The 24,340-nt window shown below is 42.7% G+C and overlaps 2 protein-coding genes across 2 annotated transcripts in view; one reads left to right on the top strand and one right to left on the bottom strand.

Moving 5' to 3' along the window:
- Positions 1-706: 706 nt before the first annotated feature.
- The window catches only part of LOC139286502 (uncharacterized), a 75,349-nt gene continuing 51,715 nt past the window's right edge, over positions 707-24,340 (bottom strand). The window contains 8 exon segments of the mRNA XM_070907311.1: positions 707-2,556; positions 2,772-3,003; positions 3,402-3,561; positions 16,524-16,697; positions 17,451-17,624; positions 18,518-18,691; positions 21,465-21,638; positions 23,481-23,654. Coding sequence (XP_070763412.1) covers positions 707-2,556; positions 2,772-3,003; positions 3,402-3,561; positions 16,524-16,697; positions 17,451-17,624; positions 18,518-18,691; positions 21,465-21,638; positions 23,481-23,654 — 3,112 coding nt within the window.
- Positions 7,599-24,340, top strand: part of LOC139286517 (NLR family CARD domain-containing protein 3-like) — a 28,645-nt gene continuing 11,903 nt past the window's right edge. The window contains 3 exon segments of the mRNA XM_070907338.1: positions 7,599-7,791; positions 8,051-8,200; positions 12,134-12,146. Of these exon segments, the coding sequence (XP_070763439.1) occupies positions 8,070-8,200; positions 12,134-12,146 (144 nt within the window). The 5' untranslated portion in view covers positions 7,599-7,791; positions 8,051-8,069.

Genomic DNA, 24,340 nt, shown 5'->3' with positions numbered 1-24,340 from the left:
AACAAATACAGTTGGGAAAGAGCTCTCTTTGCTAGCTACCCGCTGCTGTCAGATTAACGTCCATAGGCGACCGGTTCAGAAGTTAAACAAATCACTCGACAGCATTAGATCTGTATATAATAATAATAATCAATATCATTTAATGTGTTGATGTGCATGACAGACGACTGCATGATGTTTTGTTGTCATGATTCTTTTCTGAGCATCTGAAAAACTTTTTTAGCACAAAAAGAATCATCAAACCAATCTTTTTTAATTTTCAGCATATAGGTGCTTCCACTCAGCACACATGGGCACTTTTCTACCAAGAGCGACTGGTCATTTTCATTTCTAAAAAAATAAAGTAAATTAAAAAAGGCTAAAATGGCAGCTTGGGGGTCTCCTTGTGGCTTCGGGGGCCCTAAGCAACTGCATAATCCGCACATAGCAAGAGACGGCACTGGTTGTGATCAAATGCTGTTGTGATGAAACCTCAACCACAACCTCATTCATAGAAGAAAAAACTGTAAAATGAAAAACTGAATTTTTTTGCACTCAGCATTTGAAACAGCTCAGGAGCATCTGTGACAAAATACAACGATAAATATTTTTTGCAATGAACATGCAGAACGTCATTTTAAGAATAACTAGAATTGTATAGTGTGTGTATATCTGAAGAACTAACCTGCTAATCTACACTGATTTATAATGTTAATCACATCTGGACTTACAGAGCCTTTCTGCAGTTCCTCACAGCTGGAATCAGTCTCCATCGTCCCTCCACTGACGTGTTGTACTCATTCAGGACCAACTCGTCCAGAACCTCCTCTGATATCTGCAGCATGTAGGCCAGAGCTGAGCAGTGGATCTCAGAGAGTTCCTTCTCTGATCTGTTCTTTGACTTCAGGAACTGTTGGATCTCCTGATGTACTGACTGGTCGTTCATCTCCATCAGACAGTGGAAGATGTTGATGCTTCTGTCAGGAGAGATATCATCACTGTTCATGTCCTTCAGGCTGCTGATGGCTCTCTGGATGCTTCTTGAACTGCTCTTTGTCCGACCCAGCAGGCCTCCTAATAGTCTCTGGTTGGACTCCAGAGTGAGGCCATGAAGGAAGCGGACAAACAGGTCCAGGTGGCCATTTTGACTTTTAAGGGATTTCTCCATGGCGCTCCTCAGGAAGACATCCAGGTTATCATCGTATCCAAAAACCTTAGAAATCCTCTTGAGAGGAGACTTTGATTTTGAGTCCCTGTATTTGTAGTCTTTTAGAAAAGCCTCCAGTACCTCTGCGTTGCTGTTGGCGTAGCAGTGGAACATGTAGACGGCAGCCAGAAACTCCTGAACGCTCAGATGAACAAAGCAGTAGACTGTTTTCTGGAAGATCACACACTCTCTTTTGAAGATCTCTGTACACACTCCTGAGTACACCAAGGCCTCCGTGACATCAAGACCGCACTGCTCCAGGTCTTCTTGGTAGAACATGATGTTTCCTTTCTCCAGATGTTCAAACGCCAGCCTCCCCAGCTTCAGAAGAACCTCCCTGTCAGCCTCCTTCAGCTCCTGCGGACTCCTCCCACGTCCCTCATCATACTTCTGCTTCTTCCTCTTTGTCTGAACCAGCAGGAAGTGTGAGTACATGTCAGTCAGGGTCTTGGGCAGCTCTCCTCTCTGGTCGGTAGTCAACATGTGGTCCAGGACGGTAGCAGTGATCCAGCAGAAGACTGGGATTAGACACATGATGTGGAGGCTCCTGGATGTCTTGACGTGTGAGATGATTCTGCCGGACAGCTCTTCATCACTGGATCTCCTCCTGAAGTACTCCTCCTTCTGGGCGTCAGTGAAGCCTCGTACTTCTGTCACCCTGTCGACACATTGCAGAGGGATCTGATTGGCTGCTGCAGGTCGGGAAGTTATCCAGACGAGAGCCGAGGGAAGCAGGTTCCCCTTGATGAGGTTTGTCAACAGAACGTTGACTGAGGACTTCTGTGTGACATCAGACACAACCTCGTCGTTGTGGAAATCCAATGAACGTCTGCTTTCATCCAGGCCGTCAAAGATGAACAAAGGTTTACAGACAGCGAGCTTCTCAGCTGTGACCTTCTGTAATGTTGGATGGAAAACATGGAGCAGCGTGAGAAGACTGTACCGCTCATCTCTGATCAAGTTCAGCTCCCTGAACGAAAGCAGAACCACCAGACTGACATCTTGGTTTTCCGAGCCCTCTGCCCAGTCCAGAGTGAACTTCTGCACTGAGACGGTTTTCCCAACGCCAGCGACGCCGTTGGTCAGAACCACTCTGATGCGTCTCTGTTGGCCAGGTAAGGCTTTGAAGATGTCGTGGCACTTGATTGGAGCGTCATGGAGGGTCTCCATCCTGGAAGCCGTCTCAAGCTGCCTCACCTCATGTTGGGTATTAACCTCTTCACTCTGTCCCTCTGTGATGTAGAGCTCCGTGTAGATCTTGTTGAGGAGGGTTCCACTTCCTGCTTCATCACTTCCTTCAGTCACACGTTCACATCTCCTCCTCAGAATGATCTTATATTCACCTAAAACGTCCTGCAGACCACGATCTGCTGGAAGAGAAGAAAAATGTGAGGCTAAAGAAAAAGATTTTGAGAATCTGGTGATTATATTCATGACCAACATTAAAACAATACAAAAAAATAAAGAAAGGGTTTTAAATTCTGTGAGTTGTGGAAAGAGCTTTCATGTCTCTGCTGTACAACACAGCAAATCTCAATCCTGTTTTCAGACACGATGACATCAGCAGACAGATGTCCAGTCTTACTTTGTACAGTGCTGGTCTGACTGGTTGTTTGCGGTCCAGCTCTTGTTCTGGATCTTTCTCCACACTGGGGACAGGAGGAGTCTCCTGATGAACCAGACTGCTCCCAGTATGAGGTGACGCACTGTCGGCAGAACCGGTGTCCACAGCTGGTAGACACCGGATCCTTCAGGACGTCCTGACACAAGGCACAGCAGGACAGCTGCTCCTCCACAGAAACACCACGTTTCTTCTTCTCTCTGTAAAGACATTTCTTTGTAACTAAAATGTCACTCTGTCAGCTGTCTTGCTGCCATAAACATGTTTCAGCGCCCGTCAATTGATTTTCTAAACATGTATTTCTCTCCGTCTCTGCTGCTTTCTCTGCATTCTTCGATACACATCTTTACTGTGACTTCTACTTGAAGGCGCAGATAAATCCTTAATAAATAAGTGTCATCTCCAACATGGGGGGCTGGTGTTGACATGCCTGAATCCGCCAACGGCTAACTGTGGAAATCAAGCTTGTGAATGTTCTTCAACATTCTCAAAGATTGAGATTGATAAGGAAATAACATGAGCATGCACTGCTTTAAAGTTTAATGAATCTGGCCGCTGGTATCTGTTTCCTTCAGGTCAGTTTACAGAAGAAACAGTCTCTCACTTTGTGGTTGAGGGTCCAGGGTCATTACTGAAGTCTGGAGGATACTCTTTGGACCAGTCACTCTTCATAGACAGACAGCTGGATGCTGGAGACTCTGCTCTGTCCTCCTCTTCCTCCACACAAACACTCATCTTCTGGACTTCAGTCGCTCTGAGAGGTAAAACAGTGACACTGACTGTGAGCTCAGAACACAAGAATCAAGACAAACAAGTCTGTTCAAGAGTCACAAACAAGACTGAGACAACAGGAAGTAACACACACACACACACACACACACACACACACACACACACACACACACACTTATTATTATGTCAGATCCCCCCCCATCATTAGTTATTCTTTTTAGTATCTTTTAAAATGCCTTGAGTCACTTCCAAACAGTGGAAATCTCACCTCCTTTACCTGCAGGGCGATACTCACTTTTGCCACTAGATGGCGGCAGCGGCTTTGGTACGTGAGTGACTGGCCGTAAATCCTTGTTGAGAATAAGGAAGTCAGCGCAGTCGCAACAGTGGACAGTCAGGATAACAGCAGAAGAAGCCGTGATTTATCCAAAGCTGTCTTCTTCTGGTTGTATTTCAGTACAGTAAAGTACTCTGGCACCTGGATGGACGTTTTCATCATTCAGTGTGTCACATATACAGTAAAATAAAAGCAGGCAGCTCTCCACCTGTCACTTCTCTTGAAATCTGGGCTTGTTTTCTTGGGTTACAGCAGGTTTAATGTGTTTAATGACCAAGGCACGTTTTAACCGTTTGTGTTTTGATGCATTTGACTCAGACAGAAACCGGAAACAGGCCGTTTTTTCGTTGTTTTAAATTTTGGACAAAAAACACAAATTCAGCAGGATTTCTTGTTTTCTGTTTTCACTGACAAAACAAAGTTACCACTCAATGTTTCGTTTTCTTTGGTGGGTGGGCCTTCAGCGCTCCCTTGCTTCTGATTGGCTAGTGGCCTTGTCAATGATGTTTGCGCTGTATTCTTCAAAATAAAGGTTCTACCTCTTTGCCTTTAGACAGTGCAGTGTCAACACAAAAACAGATATATTGCGAAACATAAACAGACAGAAAGACAGACAGACAGGGCTGCGTTACGATCACAGACCACATTTGTGTTGGTGGCTATCATTCAATTTTATTTATATATCGCCAAATCATAAAAGACATTATCCTGGGGCACTTTTCATATAGAGCAGGTCTCGACCAGACTCTTCGTAATATTATTTACAGAGACCCAAGAGTTCCCAGTTGGGCTGAGAGAGAAATAGAGAATGGAGAACATAAAGTAGCACAATGCAAGTTCCACAAAGAGATATAGAGTAATGGTAATAATATTAATTTATGATGCCCTTCAGCCTTTAATAATTGACTATAATTGAATAACAATTTAGTATTATGCTTTTACTGACAGGTGCCGCAGATAATTTTGTTTTATGACCTACAATGACTAGAACAAAAAAAAAATCACAGAAAATGTTCTGTTGGTGCTGCAGCGTTTTACTGTGTTGCATGTTCATGTGCGGCTGAGTGAACATAACGCATCATGTATGTTTCGAAAATGAAAGTGCTTTAGTAAGTTTTAAAGTCTGTTCTTAATAATCAGGAAGAACAGCGGCATAGGACCGACAGCGGACACGTCAAAGGCAGTTACAAGAACTGACCAGCAGGTGTCGCGCTGTGAGAGCCTCCTGTGTGCACAGATGTGGCTGGACAGATTTTCCATTTCCACGTCTTTGTTTTAAAAGCCTGTTTGATGCTCAGTGTTCAGTGTTGATGGTAACTTTTGAATGAATTAAAATACTGTTTGAATACGTGTCAATTGTATATTTAAACACGTGTTTAAACACAGGCAAACATACAGATACGCATCAGGTAAGTTATGCATGGACAGCAGCTACAGACATAATTGTGCTAAATGATAATATATGGGCTACAAAGCTCCAATGCCCCGTTTTTTCTGACTCAGCGATTTGGCAAAGTACAGATGTAGTCAGTCTGCTTGAGTCGACATGACAACTACGAGCTTCTCACAGCGCGACACCTGCTGGTCATTTCTTGTAACTACCTTCTTCCTGATCATTAACAACAGACTGTACTCTCCACAGCACATCCTGAGGAAAACTTACGAAAGTGCATTCATTTTCAGGATAGACATGACCATTACCATCACTCTATGTGGACCCCCCCTCTCTTTCTCTCTGTCTGTTAAAGGTAGTTTTTCCTTGCCGCCTTCGCCAAGTGTTTGCTCATGGTGGGAACTGTTGGGTCTGTGTAATAATGTTGTAGAGATTCTGGTCTAGACCTGCTCTATACGAAAAGTGTCCTGAGGTCCTCCTTCTGTTGTGATTTGGGACTCTATAAATGAAATTGACTCATAGCCACCAATACAAGACTGGTCTGTGATCGTAACGTAGCCCTGTCTGTCTGTCTGTCTGTCTGTCTGTTTCGCAATATATCTGCACTGTCTCAAGACAAACAGGTAGAACCATCATTTTGAAGGGTGCAGAGCACACTAGCCAATCAGAAGCCAGGGAGCGCTGAAGGCCCACCCACCAATGAAAACGAAACATTGAGTGGTAACTTTGTTTTGTCAGTAAGAACAGAAAACAAGAAATACAGCTGTATTTATGTTTTTTTGTTTTTTTGTCAAAAAATAATTCTCCACAGGGAGAAAACGGACTCAGAGACTTTGACAGTGAAATAATGAAAGTGTTGGATCAACACTCACCCTGCCTCAGCCTTCACTTTTCCTCCTTCCTCCCGACTGTCGACTCAGAATGGAGTTTGAACTGACACTGGACACTTTCACCCTCCCTGTCCTCATGTACCTGGATCACCTGGTCCATGTGGTTCCTCCCCTCTCATTTACAGGAAATCAGCTTTATGTACGCTGTGTGTGTGTGTGTGTGTGTGTGTGTGTGGACATGTATTACTCATGTTGTAGGGACATAAATGTGTTTACACAGTCACATTGTGGGGACTAGTGACAAGTCCCCATAATGTAAGTCACAAAATTCTAGGGTGAAGACTTGGTTTCAGGTCAGGTTTAGATAAGTAGGGGTTATAGTTAGGCTTAGGGTTAGTCTCCAGGAAATGAATGTATTTGAATGCAATGTCCTCTGAAGTGAAAGAAACTGAAAGAGCGAGGACATATGTCATTTCCAGCAACCTGGACTTGGACATACAGTCTTGAAAACTTGGGAAACTGGTCAAAAACTTTTATTATTTTGCAACCAGATGTTCAGAAGAGTCTTTGCGGACCCTGGAAATATTGATTAATTGATTATAATTGAATAATAATGCATTATTATGCGCACATTTGTTTTATGGCCTACAATCACAATAAAAAATGTTTTTAATATCAAATGAACGCGCTGACTTTCGTTTTCAAATGTTCTGCAGGTGCCTGGATTATAAAGTCATGCTGCAGCGTTTCACTGTGTTGCCTGTTCATGTGCAGCTGAGTGACCAGAAGGCATCATGTCTGTTCTGAAAATGAATGCACTTCCGTAAGTTTTCCTCAGGATGTGCTGAGGACAGTGAAGTCTGTTGTTAATGATCAGGAAGAAGAACGGCAGAGAACCGACCGCAGGAACGTCAAAGGTAGTTACAAAGAAGGACCGAGGTACAGAGAGACCTCACCTGAGATCTGGTTCAACACAGAACACTGAACTTGAACACATCCAACATACTAAACTTGAGCTGCTGTCCTCTTTAGGGCAGGGACCTTAAAAAGACACTGCACTGTCTCAAGGCAAAGAGGTAGAACTTTTATTTTGAAGAATACAGCGCAAACATCATTGACAAGGCCACTAGCCAATCAGAAGCAAGTGAGCGCTGAAGACCCACCCACCAAAGAAAACGAAACATTGAGTGGTAACTTTGTTTTGTCAGTGAAAACAGAAAACAAGAAATCCTGCTGAATTTGTTTTTTGTTCTTTGTCAAAATTAAAAAAAAGAAATTTAAAAACGGCCTGTTTCCGGTTTCTGTCTGAGTCAAATGCATCAAAACACAAACGGTTAAAACGTGCCTTGGTCATTAAACACATTAAACCTGCTGTAACCCAAGAAAACAAGCCCAGATTTCAAGAGAAGTGACAGGTGGAGAGCTGCCTGCTTTTATTTTACTGTATATGTGACACACTGAATGATGAAAACGTCCATCCAGGTGCCAGAGTACTTTACTGTACTGAAATACAACCAGAAGAAGACAGCTTTGGATAAATCACGGCTTCTTCTGCTGTTATCCTGACTGTCCACTGTTGCGACTGCGCTGACTTCCTTATTCTCAACAAGGATTTACGGCCAGTCACTCACGTACCAAAGCCGCTGCCGCCATCTAGTGGCAAAAGTGAATATCGCCCTGCAGGTAAAGGAGGTGAGATTTCCACTGTTTGGAAGTGACTCAAGGCATTTTAAAAGATACTAAAAAGAATAACTAATGATGGGGGGGGATCTGACATAATAATAATTCTGTTCATAATGTTAGCCACTAAAATGTCCAGGGTGGCACATATACTGTGTGTGTGTGTGTTACTTCCTGTTGTCTCAGTCTTGTTTGTGACTCTTGAACAGACTTGTTTGTCTTGATTCTTGTGTTCTGAGCTCACAGTCAGTGTCACTGTTTTACCTCTCAGAGCGACTGAAGTCCAGAAGATGAGTGTTTGTGTGGAGGAAGAGGAGGACAGAGCAGAGTCTCCAGCATCCAGCTGTCTGTCTATGAAGAGTGACTGGTCCAAAGATCATCCTCCAGACTTCAGTAATGACCCTGGACCCTCAGACACAAAGTGAGAGAACTGCTTCATACCTTTGAACCTCCAAACTGTCGGCTAGAACCACATTTAGTGTGTTGAGGTCCGGCCTGTTACAGCTGCCGTGGTTCTTCAAACGTTAAGTTCTTCCCGGTTCCTCTGGCATTTCAGTGTATTGATACTTAACAATGAACATTTTGACTGTTTTCCTTTTACATATTTTAACCTCTTTGAGATTTAAAGAGATCAGCAATCAAAGGGCCGTGGTGGAGGAGAAAAACAGCCGCAGAAGAAACAAACAGTGTTTAAGTTAAAGTTGATCAATTTGGGTCTAACAGAGATTGAACATATTTTGCAGGTAATTTTACAGCCTTAATGATGAGTCGCGGATGTCAAAGGTTAACTGTAGAAACTGAGCAACAGTGTTTGGATTTGCAACAAAGGTGAGGTATAATGAGTCAGGAAACACACCATACAAACACCTCAATGAGCCACACTGCTGCACTGGGTGACATGTTCCTTCATTACCATGAACACACTCTCAGTAGTTTACTTTGACTCAGTCCCACACACACCATGCTGCTGCCAAAATACTCATTAGAGTACCAAATGTGGATTACTCCGCCGCTGAAAATAGTCCCCAACAAATGCACTATTTCCTCCTGTTTGTTTGATTAAAAACTACAGTGAGCAGCTGTTTCGGGAAATGATTGAGCCTTTTTAAAATGAAACTATGTATTTGTGAGAATTTATCTTCGGTAGGGTAGGGAAGTCAGCGAGCATTGAGAGACGTACTAACACACTGTTGGTTTTGGTCTTTTCATGGACTTTATTGTCAATAACAAAAATGTAGAGTAATAGGATACAAATGCAACTACGCCAAACTGTGTCTTTGTCAGTTAAACAACGTCATGGTGAAATGAAGCCGGCAGCAGGATGTGGTGTTTTCCTCACTCACAATAGGCCTCCTTGTGTGTAATGAACCTGAAGTCAAGGAAAGAAGCAATATAGGCAAAAAGTGCGCTCACTGGGGAATAAGATGGACGAGCTCCAGCTGCTGATGAGGAGAAACAAGGACTTTTATTCATCTGCTGTTCTGTGCTTCACGGAGACATGGCTGGGGGAAAGAACTCCCGACGCGGCGCTGCAGCTGGACGGATTCCAGCTTCTCCGAGCGGACCGCGACGCGCACCTCTCCGGCAAAACAAAGGGTGGAGGTATTTGTTTCTACATCAACAGCAGCTGGTGTAGCGACGTGACAGTGATCCGACGGCATTGCTCTCCTTCCCTGGAAACCTTTTTCATAAACTGTAAACCCTACTAGTCCCCCCGTGAGTTCGCTTCATTCATTCTGGTCGGTTTGTGTGTCCACCGGAGGCCAACGTGCAGGACGCACAGCGCGCACTCGCCGATCAGATACTGGAAACGGAGCGGACCAACCCGGACTCCTTAGTTATTGTCCTCGGTGACTTTAACAAAGGTAATCTCAGACACGAACTCCCAAAATACAAACAGTTTATTAAATGCCCCACCAGGGAGGGGCTCACTCTGGATCACTGTTACACCACAGTCAGTAACGCTTTTCACGCCGTCACCCGCGCTGCACTGGGACACTCTGACCACGACATGGTCCACCTGATTCCTGCACACAGGCAGAAATTAAAACTCTCTAAGCCTGTTGTGAGAACTTCGAAGAAGTGGACCAGTGAAGCTGCAGAGGACCTGAAGGCGTGTTTGGACTGTACTGACTGGGATGTTTTCAGGACTGCTACCAACAGTCTGGATGAGTACACAGAGGCTGTGACTTCATATATCAGCTTCTGTGAGGACTGCTGCGTACTAACTCGGACCAGGGTGAGTTACAACAACGACAAACCCTGGTTCACAGCAAGACTGCGACAGCTGAGGCTGGAAAAGGAAGAGGCGTTTAAGAGTGGCAACAGAGCAGAGTTTAAGGAAGCCAAGTACAAGTTTAGCAAGGCGGTGAGGGAAGCTAAACGACTGTACTCAGAGAGACTACAAGACCAGTTCTCCTCCAACGACTCTGCTTCTGTGTGGAGGGGGCTCAGGCAGATCACCAACTACAAGCCAAGAGCCCCCAACTCTGCTAACGACCGACGCCTCGCCAACAGCCTCAACGACTTCTACTGTCGCTTTGAAAGACAATGGGACAGTCCTGACACCATCCCCCACACCATCACCCACCAGCTCCAGCCCAACAGCCCCAACCCCCTCATCACACCTGGGGCTGAACTCTCACACCTCCTACCACCACAGCTGCCCCCCACTCCTCCAGCATCGACACCTCTGTCTGTCCTTGAAAGAGATGTGAACAGACTCTTCAAGAGACAAAACCCGCGTAAAGCTGCTGGACCAGACTCCATCTCCCCATCCTGCCTGAAGCGCTGCGCCGATCAGCTGTCTCCGGTGTTCACGGACATCTTCAACACCTCACTGGAGACATGCCACGTGCCAGCCTGCTTCAAGGCCTCCACCATCATCCCTGTCCCCAAAAAACCAGGGCCCACAGGATTAAATGACTACAGACCCGTCGCCCTGACCTCTGTGGTCATGAAATCATTTGAACGCCTGGTTTTGTCCCACCTCAAATCCATCACAGACTCTCTGCTGGACCCCCTGCAGTTCACCTACAGAGCCAACAGGTCTGTAGACGACGCCGTCAACCTGGCTCTACACTTCATCCTCCAGCACCTGGACTCCGCAGGATCCTATGCCAGGATCCTGTTTGTGGACTTCAGCTCTGCCTTCAACACGATCGTCCCGGCTCTTCTTCAGGACAAGCTCTCCCAGCTGAACGTGCCTGATCCCACCTGCAGGTGGATCACAGATTTCCTGTCTGACAGGAAGCAGCACGTGAAGCTGGGGAAACACGTCTCAGACTCGCGGACGATCAGCACCGGCTCCCCTCAAGGCTGCGTTCTTTCTCCTCTACTCTTCTCCCTGTACACCAACAGCTGCACCTCCAGTCACCAGCCTGTCAAGCTCCTGAAGTTCGCGGACGACACCACCCTCATCGGACTCATCTCTGGAGAGGATGAGTCTGCCTACAGGTGGGAGATTGACCACCTGGTGACCTGGTGCAACAGCAACAACCTGGAGCTTAACGCTTCAAAGACAGTGGAGATGGTTGTTGACTTTAGGAAGAGCGCAGCCCCACCCGCCCCCATCACCCTGTGTGACTCTCCAGTGGACACTGTGGAGTCCTTCCGTTTCCTGGGCTCCATCATCAGCCAGGACCTCCGGTGGGAGCTGAACATCAGCTCCCTCATCAAGAAAGCCCAACAGAGGATGTACTTCCTGAGGCAGCTGAGGAAGTTTAACCTGCCACAAAAAATGCTGGTTCACTTCTACACCGCCATCATACAGTCCATCCTCACCTCCTCCATCACCGTCTGGTACGCTGCTGCCTCCACCAAGGACAGACGCAGACTGCAGCGTATCATCCGCTCTGCAGAGAGGGTGATCGGCTGCAACCTCCCATCTCTTCAGGACCTGTACTCCTCCAGGACCCTGAGGAGAGCAGGGAAGATCGCTGCCGACCCCTCCCACCCCGGACACCATCTGTTCGACCCCCTCCCCTCTGGCAGGAGGCTGCGGTCCATCAGGACCAAAACCTCCCGCCACAAAAACAGTTTCTTCCCCTCTGCAGTCAACCTGACAAACTCTCACTGACCCCCCCCCAGAACACTACCACAAGCTATACGTTATATTAACGTACATCACCCCTGTCCCCACTGCGTTACATTAACGCACCCACCCCCTACTGGACACTTTATCTGGACACTAGTGATGTTCGATACCACTGATTTCCTTTCCGATCCAATACTGAGTAAAATTCAGGCTGGTATCGGCGATACCGATACCGATACCGTTATTTTATGCGACTACACCTAATATGTCTTTTAAATCTAAAAAAAGTAGTGTATTTCAAATCATAGCTTCCTTAAGAATACAAGGCAGAGTAATTTATTTATTTATTTATTTATTTTAAACTCTGAAGTATATTGAGGTAGCAGCCTCATTTACAATATAGTCGCACTAATACAACAATAGAAAAACCAGAGGACACAATCATACAAAATATGTGAAAATGGTGTTTCGAACTCTGAAAAAAAAGAAAAATAGTACAATTATAAAAACATTAAAATAAATTCTTGTTCTGGCAGCAGCACCTGAGGCGGACACTGAGATGCATTCTGTCTGCCTCATCGTTGTGTATGCTTCATATTCACTGTGGTGATTTAACCTGAGGTGTTTTACGAGGTTCGTTGTGTTGCCACAACTTCTTACTGTTTTCCTACAAACGTCACAGACCGCGTCTTGGCTGTTTGTGGAGCTGAAATAGCTCCACACATGACTCCGTTTGCGTTCTGCCATTGTGTCCACAGACTGTGACTGACTGAGAGCACGGAGCAGAGTGCCGCTGCACTTACGCATGACACACTTACTCATGCGGAAGAAAAAGTAGTCCCACCAACCGCGTGTCACTTAGACAACATCTCAATAGTTTAGTTACTTTTCAACGCGTTCCTGTTAAGGATATACCTTACCTCAAATGACTTAAGTATCAAAAGTATCGATATTTTGATTTGAGAATCGATTTTAGAGCATAAAGATCCGGTATCGGAGGTATCGATATTTCAGGATCGATCCGCACATCACTACTGGACACTTTACTTTATTCTGGTCACTGCACTGTTGTTATTTATCTTATCTTATTTTTATTTTTATTCTTATTCTTATTTTAGCTTTTATATTCTACTTATTTGTTATCAAAACATTAGCACCTTCAGACCACAGCAAATTCCTTGTAATGTATGTTACTTGGCAATAAACAGTTTCTGATTCTGATTCTGATTCTGAGATAGTCAGAATAAAGGCATTACTGTTGGTTTGGTGACAAATATGACCATAAGACGCAGGAATTTGTCCGTTGTCCTCGTCCCCTGTCTCATTCTTAGTGAGTGTGCTTCTGTTATCCAGTAAATCAATGTGATAAGATGTCTGGAATGAAACGCAGCAGAGTTATGAGGACCAGTCTGTCTGTGAGACATGCGATAAGACGTCATACCTTTCAACCAAAGGAAGCTGGAGTTTCTGTGGTGGCTCATGAAATATTTATGTCAGTTAATTTACTCCCACCTCTGTCCTGTGGTGCATCAACAAGTCATCGTTGGAGGCGACATTAAAGGCACCACATGTCTCCTCACCAAAGTTTCTGATGGGAACCTTTCTTGTTGTTTAGCCCCCCTGTTAACTGAACAGTCCCAAAGATTTGCATGCACTTGTGATCAGGTCTTTGTAGTGCGCCATTGTTTCTGTAAAGATATAAAAGTTTCCGGATGCATTGTAAAAGGTCCATTGGCGCGCTCCAGTGGCAAAGAAAGAAAAACTGCTATCACACATGCTATCATGGATTTCACTTGTCGTTATATATACATAACTCCTGTGCTCTAGTCCACGTGTGACTGTAGGTGACTTTGCAAAGAGCATTTGTGCTGGGACAATAAGTATTTTGAAAGAGATCCTCTTCAAATGTTTACAGAATTGAATAACAAGTTCATACATACATATACAGACATTAAATAAAGAGCAGCCCTGACAAACACCACTTCTCTGGGTGATTCGTCAAGGAAATCTAGTGTTCTTTTATTTAGAATGCTGCGGAATAGTTCACCGAGACAACTGCTGACTACTTATATAAAGTAATGTCTGAAAGTTATTATCATGATGATCGTATTTTTTTTTACATTGTAAAAATATTTAATATTATATTTAGGAATTTACTGTAAAAAGATTGGATAATCACATAAAATAAAAGCTCAAAGCTGAAAGAAGCTAAAAGAGGGTATTTGAATGTAATTTTACATAACATCCAGAAATATGTACTTTGATACACCACACAGTGGTCCAATAACTGACTGAGCGGGTGGATGAGCGTCCCTGTACTTGGTGGGTGGTGCTGTACCTGGATCAGATGACCTGCTGGGGGCGTGGCCGAGTGTGCTGACTGTATAGTTGTGACATCACAACCTGACGGCTCGTTTAAAGGCTCAGTTTGTGAATACGGCCTGTGTGCATTTCTCCGTGGACTGAGCGTTTTGATACTTTCACAGGATTTATACAGCACCCAGATCTGCTTTATAAACAAACAAGACATGGAACCTCACTTTCTACAATGTGGGACCTTTAAAGAAGCCATGCAGATTTGTATTACAAGTAATACAAGTATTATGAGCAGAACATTATAGATAACATGAAAGACAAACAGCATGTTTTGAATAACACTGAAGCGTGACACAGAATATAAATATCAATCATTTATTTCCATAGACCTCCTCCCTTCTTCATTTGGCCTCAAAAAACACAATTTATTTGTTTTCCAACAAAACCAGAGAGTCAGGATTATTTTCCAGTGTGTACTTCGAATTGAGTAACAATCAAACATCATTTTTGTACATTAACAATATACAAGATAAAATATTAGGTGCTGACATTCCACAAAGACATGATGTGTTTGTAGTCGGATGAGAAACTGAAGTGAAGCCTTGATTGAATCCAGACTTTGTTCAGGTTTTATCTTCTTCTTTCTGTTTGTTACAAGCAAATCTGTTAAAATATGAGAGAAGGCTGGTATTGGTGGTAATACCCAAACTTTACACATGCAATATCAACTTCCACTGTTATTTAAAAAGACTTGGAAATCAACTGCAACACTCCATCGTTCCACCGGGTGGAGCTGTGACAGAAATCAAAACAGAAATATCCATTTTAAATGTGTTCATCTGCAGTTTATGTTGTCACGAACAGAAGTTTGGGTTCCAAATAGCTGAATGAATAAAAGAATAAAGTCCAGGTTCAGGTCCAGGTCCAGGTCCAGGTGGAGGAAGTGGTTGCGTGTGGAGCAGGAGGAGTGGAGGAGTCTCAGTGAGTCTGCAGAGACTGTGTAGAAGGACAGAGCAGCAGCAGAGCAGTCCAGATACCCTGATGATACATACACAGGGAGGATGGTGGACTAGACATTGTGTCTGACAGTGGAGCTGATCTCAGAGCACTTCAGGCTGCAGCACCGAGAGTCACCTCCACTTGTTGAGATTCCTCTGTCAGTCGCTGCTGGATGAAGCTCTCCTCTCCACTCTACCTCCCAGTAGCATGGCCCAGTCGGAGCCTCTCCACACACAAGCTGGTGCTGCTGCTTCAACCTCTGTGGATCATCAGGACACAGCTGACCCGCTCAACACCACCACCTTTCTGACCACTCCCACTTCCATCTGATGAGAGAAGAAGACAGAGAGCAGGAGTCATAAATCAGTGTCTACAGAGACCCCCTTCATCAGCTGTCAGTCAGTGATGCAGCACATCCAGCATGAAGACCAGCAGGGACTTCAGTCCTGTTCAGACTAGAAGTGGAGCGGCTGTGTAGCGTAGCCAGCTTCCTTTCAGCTCTCACGTTAACGTATTGGAGTGAACACACTGAGCAGGAAGCTCACAGACCTGCAGAGACTTTACGCATCCAGTCCCTGAAGTACACACGGGAGATAAAGTGCTGAGAGTCCCTGAACGCATCATTACAGAGAGATATTCACTGCTCACTTTAATGATGGATTTACTGTCAATGTTCAAAGCTGTGAAAACCATATCGTCTACTTTTGAAATGTTACATGACAAATGTGTAAATATGGAGTCTGTTAAAAAACATATTTGGACAAAACCAAAGACAAATGGACAGATAAATATATGATGTTAAAGGTCCAACATGTTCATACAAAGACGAAACAGCAAAACATCAGCTGTGATTACTGGACTTCAGCAGAGGTTCTGGTCTGTGGAAAGACCACCTGTTTAGAGACAGGAAAGGCTGGAGAGAGAGAGGACGACATGCAGCAAAGACTGATCTCAGAGCTGTGACAAAGATGAACTGATCAATAGTTTAGCGTTGAAGTGCGAGAACAAACACTTTGAGATCAGGTTTGATGGTAGGACAGTTTGATGAATGAGGACCGCTGTCTCTACACATCTTGTAATGCTGTCAGCTGTAATCCAGCTCTTATTCCGTTAGACATGAACACAACAACAACAGTCGTCTTCACATCAACTCAAACACATGATCACAACAAGATTCTGGCTGATCTGATTGGCTGACTGTTCTCTCTCTCTCTGTGTCTTTCTGTCCAATCCTGAAGCCGGTCACCATTCTCCTCTCACAGCTTCACTGAGGAAAGCCGCCACTGAGAAGGTTGGAGGTTTACAGGAAATACTGGATCTTTGCTTTGATACTAACTGTGTTTAGTACAAAACTGCTGAAAGCAGCAGGGACTGAGTCCAAGCCTCTACTGACCTCAGAGTCTCCAGTCTACAGTGTGGACTCTTCTTCAGATCAGACAGCAGCTTCACTCCTGAATCCTGCAGCTTGTTGTTTCTCAGCTCCAGCTCTCTCAGATGGGAGGGGTTGGACTTCAGAGCTGAGGCCACAGAAGCACAGCTGATCTCTGACAACATGCAGCCCCACAATCTGAATAAAGAATAAATGATGAAGATAAAAAATCTATTTACAATCCAATCAGATGTGTTCAGGGTTTAAATGTGTAGCTCAACATGACTTTGTCCTAATCAATGAGCTTTTCCCTCAAATGAGTAGAGAGACTTTGTCATTGTGTTATTGTGGATCATCATGATGTCAGCCTTCTACACACATCCACCAAATGTCACCACAACATTCACACACCTATTCATGTCAACACAGATTAATAACATGCTGCTGATCTCAGTCAAGTCTGGAACTACAAATACTATATTGATCCTTTAAACAGCTGCATTTGGAAATATGCATGGATCTCTGTGTTCTCATGTGTGTGTGTGTGTGTGTGTGTGTGTGTGTGTGTGTGTGTTCTGAAGGATCAATATCACTGATCAGACATTATTTGTCAAAATATATTGTAGTTAACATCATCAAAGAAATAGTTCTACTTCAGAAAGTAAACTTCATCAATTGAAAACAAAGATTAGTTCAGAGGATCTTCTGTATACAGATGTGACCATTTACCAAAAATCATAAACATTCATTTACTTGAACAACTAACAGTGGAAACATGTTCTACAGTTTCTTTAAGATACAGAAGTCTGTTGTGACTTCAGAAACATGGAAATATGAACAAAAGGACATTTACAACTTTATGGATGTAAGTTATGTCTGAACATAAATTAGGTTCAACTGTAAATTAAACATATCAGATCTACAATAGAAGCAGAGAGTCAGTGAACTGACCTCAGAGTCTCCAGTCTACAGTGTGGACTCTCCAGAAAACCACACAGCAGCTTCACTCCTGAATCCTGCAGCTTGTTGTCACTCAGCTCCAGCTCTCTCAGATGGGAGGGGTTGGACTTCAGAGCTGAGGCCACAGAAGCACAGCTGATCTCTGACAAACTGCAGCCCCTCAATCTGAATAAAGAATAAATGATGTAACTTCAGAAGACAATGTTCCTGCTTGAAATCATTCAGTGTTTAATAATCCGTTCAGAGCTGAAGAAGGTTTAGAATGTAGAAGTTTAGAAAATGGAAACTCCAAACACCTGAACCCAACAGGATGCAGGTTCAAAACTGTAAAATACAAAAAGTGAAAAAGAGCTCTCATTAATATTAATGACAACGTGCTGCTACGTCAATAGAGACGTCGTGACTTCACCTCTTAAACGCTGTCAGCTCCACCAGTGGCTCCATCTATACAAACTCATGTTGTGCAGCTAAACACAAAGAAAAACCCACAGAAACTGATTTAAGATTCCACTCAAGATCCCAAAGTTTCCAAAGAGGACAAATGTGTCGGGAGGAATTTTGGAGAAATGTGAAGAAAAGACATCCACAATATTTCTTTTAGGAAAAGTGGAGTCAGAAATTCAAAGCTTCTTCAGATTAAACTATTCAGTCAGTATGAGCATCATACAGCTTCATAAAGATGTTGGAAATAGAAAACACTGAATATATTTGTTATTGTCTGACAGCTGAAATAGAGATTATTCATTTATGCTATATTATGATTGATTTTAAAAAGAAAACAACATGACACGAGAATTCAAGGAGAAAATGGAGAGTTGAAGAGGTCCAGAGTGAATTATCCAGTGTGTGTTTTTCTTGTTATATTGAGGTTTTAAATGTGTAGCTCAACGTTGCTCTGCCACAGTCAATGGACTAAACCACAGAAGAAGAAAATGGACTTCAGCATGAAGATACTCTGTGTGGATCAGTATAATATCAGCCTTATGTCTGCAGTTTAGTGTCGCCACAACTTTCACATCATATTAATCTCAGTACAGAAGTTAAACATGGTGTCTGACCTCAGAGTCTCCAGTCTACAGTGTGGACTCTCCAGAAAACCACACAGCAGCTTCACTCCTGAATCCTGCAGCTTGTTGTCACTCAGGTCCAGCTCTCTCAGATGGGAGGGGTTGGACTTCAGAGCTGAGGCCACAGAAGCACAGCTGATGTCTGACATCATGCAGCCCCACAATCTGAATAAAGAATAAATGATGAAGATAAAAATCTATTAATAATCCAATCAGATGTGTTCAGGGTTTAAATGTGTAGCTCAACATGACTTTGTCCTAATCAATGAGCTTTTCCCTCAAATGAGTAGAGAGACTTTGTCATTGTGTTATTGTGGATCATCATGATGTCAGCCTTCTACACACATCCACCAAATGTCACCACAACATTCACACACCTATTCATGTCAACACAGATTAATAACATGCTGCTGATCTCAGTCAAGTCTGGAACTACAAATACTATATTGATCCTTTAAACAGCTGCATTTGGAAATATGCATGGATCTCTGTGTTCTCGTGTGTGTGTGTGTGTGTGTGTGTTCTGAAGGATCAATATCACTGATCAGACATTATTTGTCAAAATGTATTGTAGTTAACATCATCAAAGAAATAGTTCTACTTCAGAAAGTAAACTTCATCAATTGAAAACAAAGATTAGTTCAGAGGATCTTCTGTATACAGATGTGACCATTTACCAAAAATCATAAACATTCATTTCCTTGAACAACTAACAGTGGAAACATGTTCTACAGTTTCTTTAAGATACAGAAGTCTGTTGTGACTTCAGAAACATGGAAATATGAACAAAAGCACATTTACAACTTTATGGATGTAAGTTATGTCTGAACATAAATTAGGTTCAACTGTTAATTAAACATATCAGATCTACAATAGAAGCAGAGAGTCAGTGAACTGACCTCAGAGTCTCCAGTCTACAGTGTGGACTCTCCAGAAAACCACACAGCAGCTTCACTCCTGAATCCTGCAGCTCGTTGTCACTCAGCTCCAGCTCTCTCAGATGGGAGGGGTTGGACTTCAGAGCTGAGGCCACAGAAGCACAGCTGATCTCTGACATCATGCAGTCTCTCAATCTGAATAAAGAATAAATGATGTAACTTCAGAAGACAATGTTCCTGCTTGAAATCATTCAGTGTTTAATAATCCGTTCAGAGCTGAAGAAGGTTTAGAATGTAGAAGTTTAGAAAATGGAAACTCCAAACACCTGAACCCAACAGGATGCAGGTTCAAAACTGTAAAATACAAAAAGTGAAAAAGAGCTCTCATTAATATTAATGACAACGTGCTGCTACGTCAATAGAGACGTCGTGACTTCACCTCTTAAACGCTGTCAGCTCCACCAGTGGCTCCATCTATACAAACTCATGTTGTGCAGCCAAACACAAAGAAAAACCCACAGAAACTGATTTAAGATTCCACTCAAGATCCCAAAGTTTCCAAAGAGGACAAATGTGTCGGGAGGAATTTTGGAGAAATGTGAACAAAAGACATCCACAATATTTCTTTTAGGAAAAGCGGAGTCAGAAATTCAAAGCTTCTTCAGTTTAAACTATTCAGTCAGTATGAGCATCATACAGCTTCATAAAGATGTTGGAAATAGAAAACACTGAATATATTTGTTATTGTCTGACAGCTGAAATAGAGATTATTCATTTATACTATATTATGATTGATTTTAAAAAGAAAACAACATGACACGAGAATTCAAGGAGAAAATGGAGAGTTGAAGAGGTCCAGAGTGAATTATCCAGTGTGTGTTTTTCTTCTTATATTAAGGTTTTAAATGTGTAGCTCAACGTTGCTCTGCCACAGTCAATGGACTAAACCACAGAAGAAGAAAATGGACTTCAGCATGAAGATACTCAGTGAGGATCAGTATAATATCAGCCTTATGTCTGCAGTTTAGTGTCGCCACAACTTTCACATCATATTAATCTCAGTACAGAAGTTAAACATGGTGTCTGACCTCAGAGTCTCCAGTCTACAGTGTGGACTCTCCAGAAAACCACACAGCAGCTTCACTCCTGAATCCTGCAGCTTGTTGTCACTCAGGTCCAGCTCTCTCAGATGGGAGGGGTTGGACTTCAGAGCTGAGGCCACAGAAGCACAGCTGATCTCTGACAACCTGCAGCCCCTCAATCTGAATAAAGAATAAATGATGAAGATAAAAATCTATTTACAATCCAATCAGATGTGTTCAGGGTTTAAATGTGTAGCTCAACATGACTTTGTCCTAATCAATGAGCTTTTCCCTCAAATGAGTAGAGAGACTTTGTCATTGTGTTATTGTGGATCATCATGATGTCAGCCTTCTACACACATCCACCAAATGTCACCACAACATTCACACACCTATTCATGTCAACACAGATTAATAACATGCTGCTGATCTCAGTCAAGTCTGGAACTACAAATACTATATTGATCCTTTAAACAGCTGCATTTGGAAATATGCATGGATCTCTGTGTTCTCGTGTGTGTGTGTGTGTGTGTGTGTGTGTGTGTGAGTGTGTGTGTGTGTGTGTGTGTGTGTGTGTGTGTGTGTGTGTGTGTGTGTGTGTTCTGAAGGATCAATATCACTGATCAGACATTATTTGTCAAAATATTTTGAAGTTAACATCATCAAAGAAATAGTTCTACTTCAGAAAGTAAACTTCATCAATTGAAAACAAAGATTAGTTCAGAGGATCTTCTGTATACAGATGTGACCATTTACCAACAATCATAAACATTCATTTACTTGAACAACTAACAGTGGAAACATGTTCTACAGTTTCTTTAAGATACAGAAGTCTGTTGTGACTTCAGAAACATGGAAACATGAACAAAAGGACATGTACAACTTTATGGATGTAAGTTATGTCTGAACATAAATTAGGTTCAACTGTTAATTAAACATATCAGATCTACAATAGAAGCAGAGAGTCAGTGAACTGACCTCAGAGTCTCCAGTCTACAGTGTGGACTCTCCAGAAAACCACACAGCAGCTTCACTCCTGAATCCTGCAGCTTGTTGTCACTCAGCTCCAGCTCTCTCAGATGGGAGGGGTTGGACTTCAGAGCTGAGGCCACAGAAGCACAGCTGATCTCTGACAAACTGCAGCCCCTCAATCTGAATAAAGAATAAATGATGTAACTTCAGAAGACAATGTTCCTGCTTGAAATCATTCAGTGTTTAATAATCAGTTCAGAGCTGAAGAAGGTTTAGAATGTAGAAGTTTAGAAAATGGAAACTCCAAACACCTGAACCCAACAGGATGCAGGTTCAAAACTGTCAAATACAAAAAGTGAAAAAGAGCTCTCATTAATATTAATGACAACGTGCTGCTACGTCAATAGAGACGTCGTGACTTCACCTCTTAAACGCTGTCAGCTCCACCAGTGGCTCCATCTATACAAACTCATGTTGTGCAGCCAAACACAAAGAAAAACCCACAGAAACTGATTTAAGATTCCACTCAAGATCCCAAAGTTTCCAAAGAGGACAAATGTGTCGGGAGGAATTTTGGAGAAATGTGAACAAAAGACATCCACAATATTTCTTTTAGGAAAAGTGGAGTCAGAAATTCAAAGCTTCTTCAGATTAAACTATTCAGTCAGTATGAGCATCATACAGCTTCATAAAGATGTTGGAAATAGAAAACACTGAATATATTTGTTATTGTCTGACAGCTGAAATAGAGATTATTAATTTATGCTATATTATGATTGATTTTAAAAAGAAAACAACATGACACGAGAATTCAAGGAGAAAATGGAGAGTTGAAGAGGTCCAGAGTGAATTATCCAGTGTGTGTTTTTCTTGTTATATTAAGGTTTTAAATGTGTAGCTCAACGTTGCTCTGCCACAGTCAATGGACTAAACCACAGAAGAAGAAAATGGACTTCAGCATGAAGATACTCAGTGTGGATCAGTATAATATCAGCCTTATGTCTGCAGTTTAGTGTCGCCACAACTTTCACATCATATTAATCTCAGCACAGAAGTTAAACATGGTGTCTGACCTCAGAGTCTCCAGTCTACAGTGTGGACTCTCCAGAAAACCACACAGCAGCTTCACTCCTGAATCCTGCATGTAGTAGTTCTCACTCAGCTCCAGCTCTCTCAGATGGGAGGGGTTGGACTTCAGAGCTGAGGCCACAGAAGCACAGCTGATCTCTGACAAACTGCAGCCCCTCAATCTGAATAAAGAACAAATGATGAAGATAAAAATCTATTTACAATCCAATCAGATGTGTTCAGGTTTGAAATGTGTAGCTCAACATGACTTTGTCCTAATCAATGAGCTTTTCCCTCAAATGAGTAGAGAGACTTTGTCATTGTGTTATTGTGGATCATCATGATGTCAGCCTTCTACACACATCCACCAAATGTCACCACAACATTCACACACCTATTCATGTCAACACAGATTAATAACATGCTGCTGATCTCAGTCAAGTCTGGAACTACAAATACTATATTGATCCTTTAAACAGCTGCATTTGGAAATATGCATGGATCTCTGTGTTCTCGTGTGTGTGTGTGTGTGTGTGTGTGTGTGTGTGTGTGTGTGTGTGTGTGTGTGTGTGTGTGTTCTGAAGGATCAATATCACTGATCAGACATTATTTGTCAAAATATATTGTAGTTAACATCATCAAAGAAATAGTTCTACTTCAGAAAGTAAACTTCATCAATTGAAAACAAAGATTAGTTCAGAGGATCTTCTGTATACAGATGTGACCATTTACCAACAATCATAAACATTCATTTACTTGAACAACTAACAGTGGAAACATGTTCTACAGTTTCTTTAAGATACAGAAGTCTGTTGTGACTTCAGAAACATGGAAATATGAACAAAAGGACATTTACAACTTTATGGATGTAAGTTATGTCTGAACATAAATTAGGTTCAACTGTTAATTAAACATATCAGATCTACAATAGAAGCAGAGAGTCAGTGAACTGACCTCAGAGTCTCCAGTCTACAGTGTGGACTCTCCAGAAAACCACACAGCAGCTTCACTCCTGAATCCTGCAGCTTGTTGTCACTCAGCTCCAGCTCTCTCAGATGGGAGGGGTTGGACTTCAGAGCTGAGGCCACAGAAGCACAGCTGATCTCTGACAACCTGCAGCCCCTCAATCTGAATAAAGAATAAATGATGTAACTTTAGAAGACAATGTTCCTGCTTGAAATCATTCAGTGTTTAATAATCCGTTCAGAGCTGATGAAGGTTTAGAATGTCAATCGCCCCCGCCCTTGCTCGGACCACATCCATCTTGTAATGTTTTGTGACTGCATCTTTCACGGTTGTGACGCTATCACGTTGACAACTTCAGTCCACATATAAACACCTGGCAAAGTACTCAAAACCGCTTCTGTGACAGCTCCGGCTGCAGAAGGTGTCTCCAGGAACACATTTTGCCCTGATGACACATAGACACTCAATAATAACATGGTGCTGATCTCAGTTAAGTCTGCATTTAGAGGATCATTATCAAATCAGACATGTTGGACTAAAAAACTGTTAATTATTTCATTCATGACATGATCTTCTTCTTACTGTATTTGGTAGCTTAGTAGGTAAATGCCATTCAAAGGAGAGGTCCATGTCCAAGTCTTTCTTGAAACAACAGCCACATGTCATATGTACATAAAAGAGTTATCATGCATCTTAGTAATCATTCTGTCTATACCGAGTGTGACGTGGTGCCTTACTAACACAACTACACTGTAAGAAATGACTTTATAAGTTCAGCTGAAACTAATATGAAGCTTCAGCAGTCTGAGTTAACCAAATCAAGTGGGTGTTACAGACTATTCAGTACC

This window comes from Enoplosus armatus, chromosome 6, assembly GCF_043641665.1.
Source record: "Enoplosus armatus isolate fEnoArm2 chromosome 6, fEnoArm2.hap1, whole genome shotgun sequence".
NCBI classification, from domain to species: Eukaryota; Metazoa; Chordata; class Actinopteri; order Centrarchiformes; family Enoplosidae; genus Enoplosus; species Enoplosus armatus.
The sequence above is the reverse complement of the archived record's forward strand: the minus strand, read 5'-3'. Positions and strand labels throughout refer to the sequence as shown.